Source organism: Triticum urartu, chromosome 1 (assembly GCF_003073215.2).
Source record: "Triticum urartu cultivar G1812 chromosome 1, Tu2.1, whole genome shotgun sequence".
NCBI classification, from domain to species: Eukaryota; Viridiplantae; Streptophyta; class Magnoliopsida; order Poales; family Poaceae; genus Triticum; species Triticum urartu.
In genome coordinates this window covers 479,933,511-479,948,374 of record NC_053022.1, presented here as the reverse complement: position 1 = coordinate 479,948,374, position 14,864 = coordinate 479,933,511, and the positions used below count along the sequence as shown (strand labels likewise).

General features: G+C 46.8%; 2 protein-coding genes across 2 annotated transcripts in view; both read right to left on the bottom strand.

Moving 5' to 3' along the window:
- Positions 1 to 3,802: 3,802 nt before the first annotated feature.
- Positions 3,803 to 5,535, bottom strand: LOC125520652 (fasciclin-like arabinogalactan protein 4). Its single transcript, XM_048685618.1, has one exon. It carries the CDS (start codon positions 5,327 to 5,329, stop codon positions 4,022 to 4,024), a length of 1,308 nt encoding a protein of 435 aa, XP_048541575.1. The 5' UTR covers positions 5,330 to 5,535; the 3' UTR covers positions 3,803 to 4,021.
- A 1,679-nt stretch (positions 5,536 to 7,214) lies between these two features.
- The window catches only part of LOC125532930 (protein ESMERALDA 1-like), a 40,920-nt gene continuing 33,270 nt past the window's right edge, over positions 7,215 to 14,864 (bottom strand). The window contains exons 3-11 of the mRNA XM_048696782.1: positions 14,069 to 14,138; positions 13,445 to 13,512; positions 13,232 to 13,320; positions 12,123 to 12,320; positions 8,881 to 9,085; positions 8,606 to 8,773; positions 8,250 to 8,417; positions 7,984 to 8,174; positions 7,215 to 7,887 (exon numbers count right to left, since the gene is read on the bottom strand). Of these exons, the coding sequence (XP_048552739.1) occupies positions 7,722 to 7,887; positions 7,984 to 8,174; positions 8,250 to 8,417; positions 8,606 to 8,773; positions 8,881 to 9,085; positions 12,123 to 12,320; positions 13,232 to 13,320; positions 13,445 to 13,512; positions 14,069 to 14,138 (1,323 nt within the window). The 3' untranslated portion in view covers positions 7,215 to 7,721. The remainder of the gene's footprint in view (positions 7,888 to 7,983; positions 8,175 to 8,249; positions 8,418 to 8,605; positions 8,774 to 8,880; positions 9,086 to 12,122; positions 12,321 to 13,231; positions 13,321 to 13,444; positions 13,513 to 14,068; positions 14,139 to 14,864) is intronic.

Below are 14,864 nucleotides of genomic sequence, written 5' to 3'. Positions count from 1 at the left end.
GGTTGGCAAAAAGAATCAAATCGAACGAAACAACGAAAGTCAAACGGCGAAAGAAAACAACTTCGTTCTAGTAATCTGGATCTAAGGCAAATTTTACAGTAGCAAAATCTTGTTTAAGTTGGTTAAACGGATAGAGGGTTTCGAGACGAAACTCTAGGCGCTTGAATCGCCTGATTCCGATAAACGAGCGAAAAGTTATACTAAAAAGAAAATCGGATCAGGAATCGCGATCAGAAAAATCACGGATTTAATCCGAGAAAAAGAAAAACGACGAACGCTCGCTAGAACGAACGAACGGACGAACGCTCGCTATTTAAATAAACCAGAAAAAACGATCTATTTAAAAAAATAAACCGACGAAAACCGATCGGTTAAAAAAACCCGACGGCACGGATTTCGAGGCGTGGCGAACCTCGGGCGGCAGGATCGACGGCGGCGGCGCGGTGGCGGGCGACGGCGGCGCGGTGCGGCGGCGGTGGCGGGGCTGGGGCGGCGCTAGGGTTCGGCTGGGGCTGGGGCTGGGCCTCCCCCGGCTTATAAAGGCTGGCCGGGCCGGAGTCCTAGTCGGACACGGCTCGTAGGTCGGTTCGTTTTTTTAAAAAAAATATTCCGCTCGGAAGAAAAAAAATGAAAAGAAATACTAAACGGACTCCAAAAATTCCAAAATAAATTTTCTCGGGCTTCTAAAATCAAGCCTCACAAGGTGAACCTTTATTTGGGACCTAAATGCAATTTTGAAAAACGCACATTTTTCCTAAATTCAAATAGAACACCGAAAAACTCCGAAATAAAATCTTATTTGATTTTTTTTATTAAATCCTCAATATTTCTTTATTTTGGGAAAGTCATTTTATTCCCTCTCTCATATTTTTATAATAGAAATAATTGATGATAAAATAAATAAAATCAAATGATCCTATTCTCAAAATTTGAGAGAACTCAAATATGAAAATAACGAAATCCCCAACTCTCTCCGTGGGTCCTTTGAGTTGCGTAGAATTTCTAGGATCAACCAAAATGCAAAATAAAATATGCTATGCAATGATGATCTAATGTATAACATTCCAAATTGAAAATTTGGGATGTTACACCTAGAAAGCTTAGTAGTATAACTCTAAATATTTTAGGATCGGTGTAGCGATGCCCGATTAGATGATTTGTGTCATACATTTCTAAGTAAATGAGATGCGGAGGATGAATTTGTTTGGAAGCACACAACAGATGACCAATACTCGACGGCTTCCACATACGGGGCGCAATTCATGGGAACTTTCTTTTCACCTATAGCTCACATTGTTTGGAAGGCTTGGGCACCTCCGATAGTAAAGTTCTTTGCTTGACTGGCAATCCAAGATTGGATTTGGACCGCTAATAGATTGGCTAAGAAGGGATGGTCGAATTGTGACCTTTGTCCCCTCTCCAAGCAAGTGCAAGAATCCAGACTGCACAGTTTCATTAAGTGTCGTTTCACCGTCCGCCTATGAAACTTGGCAAACAAATGGTTACCAATCCAGTGGTTCTTCGTTTCAAAAATCCTGATGACCGACTTGGTTGATCTTAGCTGCGATTATGATAGGTTGAGTCGGGTCGTCGGGCCAGACATTGCATAGAAGTCAACTCCGTTAGACTGGACATTATGACAGGTAGGGCACGCATGTCTGTCTCACAAAAATTACAACGTAAAAGAACCTCCCCGCCGCCGCGCGTCACCTTGTAATGCCCCCTCCCCCCCCCACACACACACCCTCCACCCAAGCCTTGATTCCTAGAAAGCTTAGTAGTATAACTCTAAATATTTTAGGATCTGTGCAGCGATGCCCGATCAGATGGATTTGTGCCATACATTTCTAAGTAAATGAGATGCGGAGGATGAATTTGTTTGGAAGCACACAACAGATGACCAATACTCGGCGGCTTCCACATAAGGGGCGCAATTCATGGGAACTTTCTTTTCACCTATGGCTCACATTGTTTGGAAGGCTTGGGCATCTCCGATAGTAAAGTTCTTTGCTTGACTGGCAATCCAAGATTGGATTTGGACCGCTAATAGATTGGCTAAGAAGGGATGGTCGAATTGTGACCTTTGTCCCCTCTCCAAGCAAGTGCAAGAATCCAGACTGCACCGTTTCATCAAGTGTCGTTTCACCGTCCGCCTATGAAACTTGGCAAACAAATGGCTACCAATCCAGTGGTTCTTTGTTTCAAAAATCCTGATGACCGACTTGGTTGATCTTAACTGCAATTATGATAGGTTGAGCCCGGTCGTCGGGCCAGACATTGCATAGAAGTCAACTCTGTTAGACTGGGCATTATGACAGGTAGGGCCCGCATGTTTGTCTCACAAAAATTACTATGTAAAAGAACCTCCCCGCCGCCGCGCTTCACCTTGTAATGCCCCCTCCCCCCCCCCCACACACACACACCCTCCACCCAAGCCTTGATTCCTAGAAAGCTTAGTAGTATAACTCTAAATATTTTAGGATCGGTGCAGCGATGCCAGATCAGATGGATTTGTGACATACATTTCCTTTCTTCTTCACATGGTGGTAAACATATGTTCGCACAAATCTTGTAAAAATAGTAAATAATAATTCGTCCCTTTTGTGGTAACCCAAATAATGCAAGTAGCACGGAGCGCGCACAGAGGAAGGACGACGCAGTTAGCTGTTGATGACCCGATGGACTTTTTGAAATAAAGAAAAAAATTGAAATAAAATGACCCGATGGACTCGGAGGAAGCAAAGCACATTCCCGCTGGCACACCGCGGGACACGGGCCCAACGTAACGTGCGCTCGCTAGCAAAACTACAAACCAACCAAAAGAAATGCTAGTACTTACAACAAAACGAACGCATGGACCCAAACAACGACCACTAGCTAGGCATGCAGGCAGGCAGGCCTCAGCGGTGAGTGAGTGACCGTGAGCCAGCGGATGAGCATCGCATCTCGCCCTCCCCTCACGGACCGGATGCTCGAGACAAGGCAATAACTCGAGGCCGTGGTACCAGCGGCGTCGACAGGCCGGAAGAAGGGCTTCCAGTCCCGTTGTTGCCGGCGTGGGCGTGATCGCCGCTCTCGTGGGCACCGTCGTCGTCTTTCTCTGCGTCCCTCGCCTGGTGACGACGATGTTCAGGGAGATCGATCGGGTCGAGTGAGCTCACTAGAGGTGGGCTCGAGCTCATTCATGTGTCAGGCACGAGGAGGTCCCGCCGCGCCGATGCGCATGTGAATGTGCGACGCGAGCTGTCCCCGCAATGAGGATAAGGCCGGCCGGGTGAGAAGTTGGGCAGGGCACACGTTCCGCTCTGAACTGCTACCTGGCAGTCGACGGCCGAGACCACAAGCAAGTCGTGTCACGCGCTGGCACGGCGCGGGTGGAGACGAGGGCGCGGGGGTGACGCGGCGGGAGGCGACAAGAAGCGGACACGCGAGTGGCGGTGGCGGTGGCGGGGCGACGGACGCCAGCCGAAAAGGCCATCGAATCTAGCGGGGTGACGCCTGTGACGACGGCCGAGCCACCCCCACGCCCCGCCAGCTCACTGCCACCCCACCTACCCCCCGGCCCCTCGCCTCTCCCCTCACCGCCCCCGGTACGCACACCCCACGAGCTCCATCCACCTCCTCTCCACTTTCGCTTCCCAAACTCCGTCGCCCGATTCAGCAAGCAAAATGGCCATGGAAGCAGCTTGCGGTGCGTCCACCAAAAAACAGCACCAACATTTCACAGTGTCGTCGGCTGGTCGCGTGTGATTCTTTACAGGATGGAGCGATCATTTCCCCTTTTCCAGCATGACGCGGGCAGTGAAAAGAACGCTTCTTTGCTTTGCAGCACAATCTTCCTCACACCTCGACTCGAGTCATCTAGCTTCTCCCCCCTTTCCAAATGCATTGTGTACAGGTTCACTCCTAGTAATATATATAGCAGTAAAACAAAGAAGAAACAATGGTGACCAAAGCAAGGCAAAAAAGAATCGAGCTCAGCAAGGAGACGGCAATGGACGGACTAGCTCACCACCGGATCTCATACCAGAGGCAGCAGTGCTGGTAGTACATACAACAATGCTATACACCACCGCCCAGTTGCCGTTGCCTTTGCCGCCGACGACGACGGCGGCGAAACCGCGGTGCCGTTCCTGGCCCCGCCGCGCAGCGCGGGGGGCGAGGACAGCTTCGTCGGCGGCGTCCGCGCGCTCTCGGGCGGCTCCGGCGGCATCGAGCTGGCGGCGGCCGGCGGGGGCGCCAGGGCCGCGGCGACGACGGCGGCCGAGTCGGCCCTGGTGAACATCTCCTTGGGGAGCAGCACCTTGGAGACGGCGAAGACGGCGACGGGGTTCTGGTCGAAGACGGTGCGCGTGATGGTGGCCTGCACGACGCCGGTGTCGATGGCCACGGAGCCGTTGGAGCGGGTGATGTTGAGGGTGAAGCGGCCGGCCTGGCTGGCGTACTCGGTGGCCAGGGTCGGCTGCAGCGGGTTCACGATCGACTCCAGCGACCCCAGCGGGTAGTAGGAGTGGAGGACGTGGAAGCGGAGCACCACGGCCTTGCGGTCGGCGGGGAGGGACTGGAGCCGGTCGCCGGCGGGGAGGCTGGCGAAGGCGTCGTCGGTGGGGACGAACACCGTGATGCCGGCGCCGCGCTCGTCGCCCTCGAACTCCTCCGCCACGCCGGAGGCCTCCAGCATGGACGCCGCCACGTTGAACCCGCGCGCGTCGGCGAGGACGCGGGTGATGTTGACGGCGGCGGGGGGGCGGGACTCGGAGGCCGCCAGGTCGAAGCCGAAGGGCGCGATGAGGCCGTCCACGGCCAGCACGCTCAGGTTGTACGGCACGGAGGTGACGGAGCCGAGCACGGTGGCGTTGGACCCGGGGAAGGGCGCGGGCGAGCGGACGACGCCGAGGCCCGGCCCGGCGGCCGTGACGTTGACGGCGCCGAGGTCGGCGGAGGCGCGGCCGGTGGTCTGGAACAGCGTGGTGACCAGCTTCCCGGCGGCCGGGAGGCGGCGGAGGTCGGCGGGGGAGAGGTACTCGAGGAGGACGTGGTAGCGGAGCACGTCGGCGAGGTCGGCGCCCGCGGCGGCCGCGAACGCCGAGGGCGACTGGGGGAGGTCGGCGTTGGGCACGGCGAGCAGCGTCAGCGAGGACCGCCCGGCCAGCTCGCGGGCCACGGGGCTGGACGCGAGCAGGCGCGCGAAGCCGGCGAGGTCGGGGAACGGGGCGAGCACCGCCTGGATGTCCACGGCAGCCGCACCCGGCGCCCACGCCAGCAGCAGCAGCCCGGCCACCGCCGCAAGCACGACCAGCCGGCGGGAGATCTGCCCCTGCCCCCGCATCTCGCCGCGCCGCCGGGAGCAGAGCAGCGACTCCACTGACCACTGGCCACTGACCCGAGGAGTGAGGCGAGCCCGAGATGCGGTGGGGGTGGGGGGTGGTGAGCCTGAGCCGAGCCGAGCCCCCGAGCGGAGTGAATATTTCCTCCGCGCTAGTAGTATTTTTTTCTCAGCACAAAAATCGCGGCCGACTGCTAAACAACTGGGGGGTTGGGTTCAGTGCGGGGGAGGTGCAAAGCCTTTGTTGCGCGCGTTGAGATTCGCGTTTTGTGGAAATTGATGGCGGGTGGGTGGGTCTGGACTCTGGAGTGGAGTGGGGTGTAGCAGAGGCGCCAGCGAGGAGGGAGAAGAACTGGACTACACTACACTGCCAGCCAGTGACCAAGCTCCCATGCACACGGCACTATTCGGGAAAAGGCCCGCAATGATGGCGGGCCCGGGCGCGGCGTGGGCCCCGCTGTCATGCTCGGGTTTAATTGCGCACTGTTGTGGCTCTGTGCGGTAATGGTAAGTTTATGAAAACAGGTGCAGCGTGGATAGAATCTTTTGCGGGCCCGGGTGCTGATGAGATACTAACATGGGACGAGCGCGAGTACTCTGCCTGGATAAAAACAGTTTATGAAAGGAGTGAGTAGCTTTGCCGTAAAATGATTTTGATGGAGTGGCTTTGCCGTCGAATGATTGAGGGCGGCTAAGCTTTACCGCGAATTGATTTCGCTCCAAAGTGCCCGCAAAAGCACGCAAGCGAGCGGTGGTATGCTATCAGCTTGATATAAGATCGTATAGATAGAGCTGTATTGGAACCGATCAAGCGTGATGGAAAGAATGTTTCTCACCCGGGGGACCAGACCAGAGCGGCCATTCAAATCCTCAATGTAGTAAGTACTGACTTGCTGTTACTAACTCTTATCTCATCCAGAGGGCCTTGTTTTGTGTTGGAATGCAACAACTCAGAAAGACAAGAATGGCAGATAATGCGTGCTTAGAAAAGAAAACAAGAAAAATGTATTGTGTGATGATTCGGATCAAAGTTAGAGCTGATGGTTTTAATTCCTACGCCCTCGCCAATGCGTCTACCGAGGATGCAAATTCCGGTGACGATACGTTGTCCCTTTGGAATTTCTTCTAACCAAACGGGCCCTTTTTATTCCTCCGGAACTGTTTCGGCTAAAGGCTTTTGTTCTTTCAAGACTAGCTACAGTCTGTCTGCCTAGATGGATGGAGAGAGATCTTGGGATGGAGGGATGAAACGGGGCATGTGAGAGAAGTGCCAGTACGAAAGAGTGGACCAGCCATTGCCATCGCCATACCTTTCCGCCATGATGAGCCGCGCCTAATCGCCTGCGCCATTCACAAAAGTCCGTAGTAGTATCTGTGAGGCCACCTGTTCTCTTGCCTCTTCGGAACTAGGCTGGAGCGTACCCCTCGCCACCAGCGACGCGCCTTGTTACCAATAATAGAAAAGAACCGGGAGGAAAAGTGGTGCTCCGAATGACTATACCAGCCCGATTTCAAGTGAAGGCTGTTCAGCTCAGCTGCTCTCCCTTGGCCAGGGCCTTGTCGCTTCACAGGAACGGGCAGGGCTCCTTCCCCAGATTCCCAGTCCCTATCAACGGCCCTCCCTGTGCATGTGAGGCGCATTCAGAGATCAAACCTTTGCTGCTGACACTGCTGCCAGACTTGAATGTTCGGCCCTACAGCACAATGGAGTGCTCAGCATAGACAAACAAGATATATATATTCCTGTAAACATATTTGTTTTAGAAAACAAGGGTTTATTACCTACTCAACTGATCAGCTGATCATGCACCAATTGATGGTTGGATGCAGTAAGCACGCAGGCAACAAGAAGATATTTTGGCTGTACGGTGACAACGCAAGAATCAAGTAGCACAATGCAATTTCCAACGTTTGCTCCATATTGAGATACTGGTTAAGTGCCAGAACAAAGTTACAACAGAGGGGGATAAGACCCCGCTAAACAAGTCTGAAACAATGCCCATTTCTAGAGCAAGAGGGGAAAGAGTTAGATAACAAATTTACAGTGTTTGCCTTCCATCAAAATTTGTGTACGACAACGAAATTCTAATGAGCCATGTACAAGGGGGGCACTACTGCACTAATCTGTCTGGAACTTCATAAGAGGAGCTCTATAGGTGTCAGATGGATCTACTGGTATGTGTTAGATCTAATCGCTGTATGGTTAGCAGCAAGATGGTCTAAGACTAGGGAATCAGAGGCATCCCTGTTTGGCACAAGCTATACATAAATCGATGTACAACACCCTGTCAGGTATGCTTGCAGGTGAGGTTGAATCGCCACCGCACAGTACACGGAGAATGAACAAATCATACCGCGTGCCAGAGAAATACGTTAGTTTGCTGAGATGCTGATACTATCTAGTGTGTAGTATGGGTTTCGAATGCGTTGTTTTGTTCAAGCGGCACATGCAGTCAGGACATGGAAATGTGTATATCGATTCATTTGGTCTTTTCATCTCGACCCCTTTGGCATCACTGTGTGCTCTCATGTTGAGCAAGTGACGTTTCAATGACTTCCATCTGCATAAAAACGAGAAGGCATGACTAAAAGACTACAGAGATGAAGAATACTTAAGCTCTGAACAAAAATGAACTAAGGGTGGTCCAGTGTATTACCCGATACGTGGATTATCAAAGAGTATGGCCAGCCTTCTTTTGTCTGGCTTAATTGTCTTTGAATGTCCACCATACAAGTATCTTCTGTGTCCCATCAGAAAATGAGGGAAATTTCCACCTTGTGTGGTCACAAAAACTTCACTATATGTGCAAACACTATAGTCTAGTGCAGCCATCCTTGAGGAGTAATTCTGGCAACAATGTGTCGTTTTAGAACAATGCCCATATGATGAAATTCTAAAGCTTACAGCTGACAAGACAAATACCTTAAATGGAGCAAGTTCCTCATCTGATGCTAGTGTTTCTTTTGTCTGTAGAAGAGGAAACATTTCAAGAAGAGGAGCCATGGTTTTCTCTGATTTGTATATCTTTCCAGAGGCCAAATAAATTGCAGTCTTATTGCTGAAACCCATCCCACGAAGCATTAATCCAACCTAAAGGTCATGTAGCATAAACATGTAGATCATCAAGACCCTAAACGGAAAATAGTCTTACTAGACGAAAGAAACTGGGCAGAGCATGGACTAATAAAATGTGCTGAAGAAATAAAGAAGTCAAGAGTTTCACTAACATGCATGCTAACAGCGGTGAGCATCTGTTTTCATATTAGATGCAGACATACCTCCAAAGGTGTAAGTGGACATTTCCCGTTCATTCTTATAACTCCTGGCCTTATTACCTTCCCTCTCTTTGTAAACTTCCCTCGCCAACCTATTTCTCTGGCCACATCCATTTCCTTCTTCTCCTCGTCACCACCATCATATACACAACATGAGAAGGCAACCATATCCTGCAAGACAACAAATTAGTAGATGCCTCCAAATTTTCCTAACACCAGAAAATAGTGAATCCCAAGTTCCAAATAATATTAAATAATCTTCACGAAGGAAATCAAACCTCCTCAAAACGAAGATGCACTGCGATATATTTCCCATTGCTTTCAGCACTTTTTTCTCTCATTCGAGAAATTAAAGTCTCCGATAGAGTAGCAATTGGGTTTGAAAATTTTAAAGCTTCAAAATTCACCAAGCATCTCAACCGTTGAACAACAGGTGGGGCATCGAATGAGAGTCGGTTTGCAAAAGGAGAAATTCGGATCAATCTGTAGTCCAGAACAAAGTATAACTTCAGGAACAATCGCATAATAATAAAAGAAGCACATTATCATATTTTAAATCTGAGATATCAAGTGTAATCACTTCTTGAGGTGCTACGATGCAATCAAACTTTGATTCGAGGGACCAAATCAACATTAAATTTCTGATAAATAGTAGTCTATAAAGTATTCAAGCCACCTCTAAAATTGCAGATTCAAAATGAAAATGTGTTTGAAGAAACAAAAAAGAGAAGTTTAGCATGAATAGCAGCATTTGCCTTTCCCTTTTTCCTTCTGAATTGTCTTTTCCCATTTAGCAGAATGAATTTCACCTTGAAATATTAGACATGGGTAGTGTACATTCAGAAATACATCTAGATTCTTTTGGGGGGGGGGGGGGAATCATGACCGACTGTGTGAATGCAGCACACTGGGTGATTATAGGATATGTTTCCATTTCACGAAATGTGATGGGCACAATACATGGGCAATTTAGGAATTAGATTAGAAAAGAACCAAATAAAGATATCAGATTATCTAGTTAGTAAAGAGATAATTTAAGGTAGGAATCTGAAGCTAGAGATAAGCTTTATTTGCAAATTAGACACAAGAGATCCAGTCTTGCAGATCAAGTCAGTAGTCCTATATATCAAGTATTGGCGTGTGACCTTTTGAGCAACTATGAGAAATCCAAAGTGGCAACGTTAAATTAAGCTAATCTACTACCCAGGTATTAGGCCTTGCAGTGGCTAGACGAGGGTGGGTTGCCCATTCCCCACCTTTGGACCCTTGCCAGTTCATCCCTTTAACACAAATAATGAAGACCATTTCCAAAAGAACTGTTTAAACTGTACACAGGATCTGTAGGTTCATTCCTGACAAAACAGCAGTATCCAGATATAGGAAAATTGACTTGTTTAAACTGTAAAGTAGGTCTTCTGTTTTCATTTTCCTAAAATCTAGAGAAAGATCCCTTTTTTCATACATTAACCTAATTTTCATGTGAATCTAACTGTAAAGAGAAGAGTCAACAATTTAACAATCTTCAGAATAATCGTTCAAACTAGGCAGTCCCACTGGTTATGGCACCTTTGAAAGCAAGAAACTGAGTCACCACAACAAGTTGTTACAAGCCAGTTTCCAGTGTAAGAGCATCTCTAGCAGATCCTGTAGAAGCAGTCAAACCTACAGATTTACGGTACAGGCTGAAAAAAACATACCGAATAGATCCTGTAAAATAGCATATCCCGTAAAAAAATTTACAGGCTCCTGTATATTAGAGCTCCCATCCATCATATATGGAGGATTCGAGCCGTTTTTTGAGGGTCCTGTAAAATCGGTCAACGCCGGAGCAGGAGGCATGCGACGCTGCGTGCGAGCAGCGAGCAGGCGGAGGAGCTCGCCGGCAGCCGGCCGGAGCATCGCCGGAGCACGCAGTGGGCCGGAGCAGGCTGCAGGCCGGAGCGGCACCATTCTGGCCGGCCAGAGTTTGAGTTGGTCATGCCTCATGTGTGCGTCTCGGGGAAGAAGCGTGAGGAGAAAAAAAATCTTTTACGGTTCGAGTTTACGGGATCTGTTCTGCCCGATGCCTCGCGGTACCGTAAATTCGTTTTAGGGGCTCTTGTATACTGTTTTTACAGGTGGTCTGTTTACAGGTTCTGCTAGAGATGCTATCTCACTAACAAAACTGAGCACGATACTGGTGAAGAGATGCCCCAACCATATTTCATCAATAATTGCTAATATCACAATGTCCTACATTAACTAACTGCATATAGGTCTAGGGATGCAAATTGATTGTTCTTAGGGTACCCTCTGACCCTACTTAATTCAACCAAATGAACAAAATTTCTGAAAGTGATGCGATTTTGAAAACTTAGTTCATTTGGCCGAACTAAAAGGGGTCAGAAGGTGGGAAATACGAAGGAGAACCTGGTTCCAGCGCACCCTATATGCAAAAAAAAATTAGTAATTCAAAAAAAGTTCAAAAAATTCCAAATCTTTTTTGGTATCAAACATGGTCAAGTATTGTAGTCGTATAAAAATATTCGTCGGAGAATGACTTTTATTGCATCCTGGGTCGAAGATTTGGCAAAAAACGCTATATACAAGCACTATGCACGCTATATTGTCGTCATAAACTTGTCTTTTTTGCCCTGAAGTCAATATGAATCATTTCTTGTCCAAACTTTTTATACGAGTACAATACCTGATCATCTTTGATTCCAAACAAGATTTGGAATTTTTTGAACTTTTTTTGAATTACTAAAAAAATTTGCGCATATAGGGTGCGCGGGTACCCGAGAGCACCAAGTTCCCGTCCGTCAGAAGGTACCCTAGGGTAACTTTTAGGGTACCCATTTGCACCCCTGTATAGGTCCATAACTAAGGCTAGAAGCTCTTGCAGAGGCATATCACTTACATAGTTACATCGCATGCAAGGGAAGTGAATAACGAAAAATTCGACTTCCTCCGTCCTGAATTAGTTGACGCTCAAACGGATGTATCTAGATTTCTGTGCTAGATACATCCGTTTGAGCATCAACTAATTCCGGACGGAGGGACTATATACATATGATCCCCACTTATTTATCTCAACATGCAAGCATGCCACATCACCATACAGTTATGGATGGAATAAAGCCCACCTCAACATCCACATGGAAAAATCCCCACCACCACAAGCAACCATGCATGGAAAAATACCCACCACCACAAGCAACCATGCATGGGAAAATACTTTTCATTCTATTATTCTACTTATATTCAATAAATATTTTACAATTATACATAATCAAATATAATAAGTCGAATGCATTTTTAATTTTGGTTCACGTCTTGTTAATCTAAATATTTATATTCCACACAATCATATCTCATTGAAATATATTGCAACCGATTCCCGCAGCAAAGCGCGGGGTATCATCTACGTAGTTAACATAACACGGCAAAACATATGCATAAGAAACAAGGATACAGCCAAAATAAATTCACACAAGCAACTTTAATTCCGAAGTGACAAGTGATTTGGATTTTAACTCACCTTTCTTCAACTAACTTCGGAAGAACAACATCTTTGTAGTATTTACTAGAAGACCAAGCCTTTATCTTGAAATTGAATACATTGCTTAGATTGTGACCAAAACGCTCCATTATAAAATCAGGCACTTTGTTAACTACTCGAACATCATTCTGTAGACGTTTTACAAAGTGTTCTTCATCATAAATATCCCTGAATTTGCTGTACCCAAAAGAAGACATCAGCAAGCATATTTGTGCTACTAAATCTACAGTTGTATAAAATTTAACTTGAAGGAGCCTGAACAAAAGGCACGGGCATCTATCCAACAAGAACGAATATATAAGTTGTCCAGCACCCAAAGCAGCCCAAAGTCCAGTACTGTGTGCTAGTTCATCTCTTAAATATTTAATTAATCTCACTCTTTATAACCTTAACAGTAAAAATAACCACCGTTCCTACAATGAATTCAAATTATCGATGCAACATGCAAATAAGGATAACAACCCATATCAGTTTTCGCCCTTTTCGGAGTGATACCCTGTGTAGTCAACTACAACTAGCAAGAGAGTGTACAAGCGACTTCATATATGCTAAATTTGTTTGTTTTAGACGAACATACAGAAGGAGAATTGGGGTGTGTGAGATTGGGTGGGGGAGGGGTGTATCCTGGTTCCAACTTTGACAGTCTTAATTGACATGACATTCTAATGTGAAGTTAAGCCTTATAAGGTACTCCCTCCGTCCCAAAATAAGTGTCGCTGATTTAGTACAACTTCAGTACAAAGTTATACTAAATCAGCGACACTTATTTTGGGACGGAGGGAGTAGTAATCAAGCATACGAGACTGAAGAGCAACTTAACTGTTCTAGAAACCTCAAGGTTTGAAAGAAAGAACTGAGTAACATGGTGTTTGGGAGAGGTACATATGACTGACAAATATGGTATAGAAAACAGACAAAGGGACATGTGCATACCAAAAAAAAGGCAAACATCCAAACAAAGGCCAATTGCTTTGGGCACAAACCAAACACACCGTTATCGAGCAATAATACATATATTTCAGACTTACTGTCAAGTAGACAGCTAGTCAAAAATGTATTTGAGAATGGAGTGGGAGAAATGAGGAGACCTTGGATCCTTCCAAATGCTGTGGAAATGGAAATTCGGGATAATAAGAGTAGCATTTAGAAAACCAGCAATAGCAACCGCATTGCATATCTGGAAACAAGAAAAACAGAAGAAAGAGAAGCCCAAGTGAGTAACTTAAGTTACCAGAAAACAAGTATGACGTGAACAAACATAAACTGTCACATATGAAGAACCATTGAGAAAAGGCAACTACCGATGTCCTTTGTTGATTCAAACCACCATTTGCCTCCACATATATGTAGCCATTTGATTCAGGCAAACCTACACAAGTTATGAAAAACTATTAGGCACCAATTTGGTGGTGCTGTGTCTTGCAAACTGAAGAAGACATCCATGTGAATTCTCTAAAACTAACACGCCCGAGTGTTCCAAGTATGTTAAACTTGGTCAGAAAAGTGTATCAGGTTGATGAACAACTAATCTTCATGAGATTTTAACAACCCATCCATGTAAATCATGATTGGTCTCAGAATGTTTTCATGCAGTGATGGTAAGTTTTCGCAGGGAACTCACCACAAAGGAGCTGTGCCTAGATAATGGAAAGAAACAAGATCTGACATGATATTCGCATTTGAAAAACAAGAAGAGGAAACGGTGGTAACAGTGTAACTCCTGACCAACAAATCCGTAAGACATCACAGTTAAGTTCCTCATGATAGAATACAAGAAAGCAGGTCTTCTCTACCATAAATCTGAATGCGTTCGGGGGTTTATCGGCATTTGGAAAAAAAAAACATATCTCAACGGGATTACACCCAAATAAAGAACGAACATATTATCAGGAAGAAAAAACAAAAGGCAGGTATAGATGGCGTACTGTTTGTCAGATTGTGTATGCAAGGTCGCCAGACACCACCTTTGTAGGTTTGCCTCCATACAGTTGCTAACTACAAAAACATGACAAGGTGAGAGAAAGAAGCGTGTATGCAAAATATACATATAGATTGTAAAAAGGTGAGCAAGACAATTATGTGGATCAAGCAACAGAAATATCATAAAACACGTAGAGTGGAATAAACCACAGTCAGATGGCGCACACTCTTCTTCTATTCAATCAGGCAGGTGTATTGAATTCAGAAGCGCGAGAATTCATCCTCCTGTCAAACATCTTGCGGGCATTCAGAGGTTACATTGCTGAACGAACAGATCAGCAACATACCTTGAGCCTGCAGCTAGCAAACCAAGGTGCACTATCTAACTCAAGCAGTCAAGCAGGACTGACTAGATCATATAAGACGCTTGACAAACCGAATCAAGCTTCTGATGATGAGGACCCTTTAGTAGTTTGGGTCATCCACGGGCTGCAACAATCACATGAAGCAGGAAATAGCTAAGGAAAATCCGACAGGTCAGCAACCACTCCACTGCCATTTCAGGCTATTTGAAGGAGACCACAGCTGAATTTGAACTAATCAACTTGGACTAAACTAATCTAAATAGATACTACCAACAACCACTTGCTAATGGCGCGTGGTACACTAACTACATCTGCTAGATCAGTAAATAACTTTTGACACGCCAAGTCAACCAAGCCAGCCCACTTGGTAGTAACAGCGGCACACTTGTTACAGTCACTTAAAACGGCCAAGCATTTGTTTGCGCCCACATTGCAG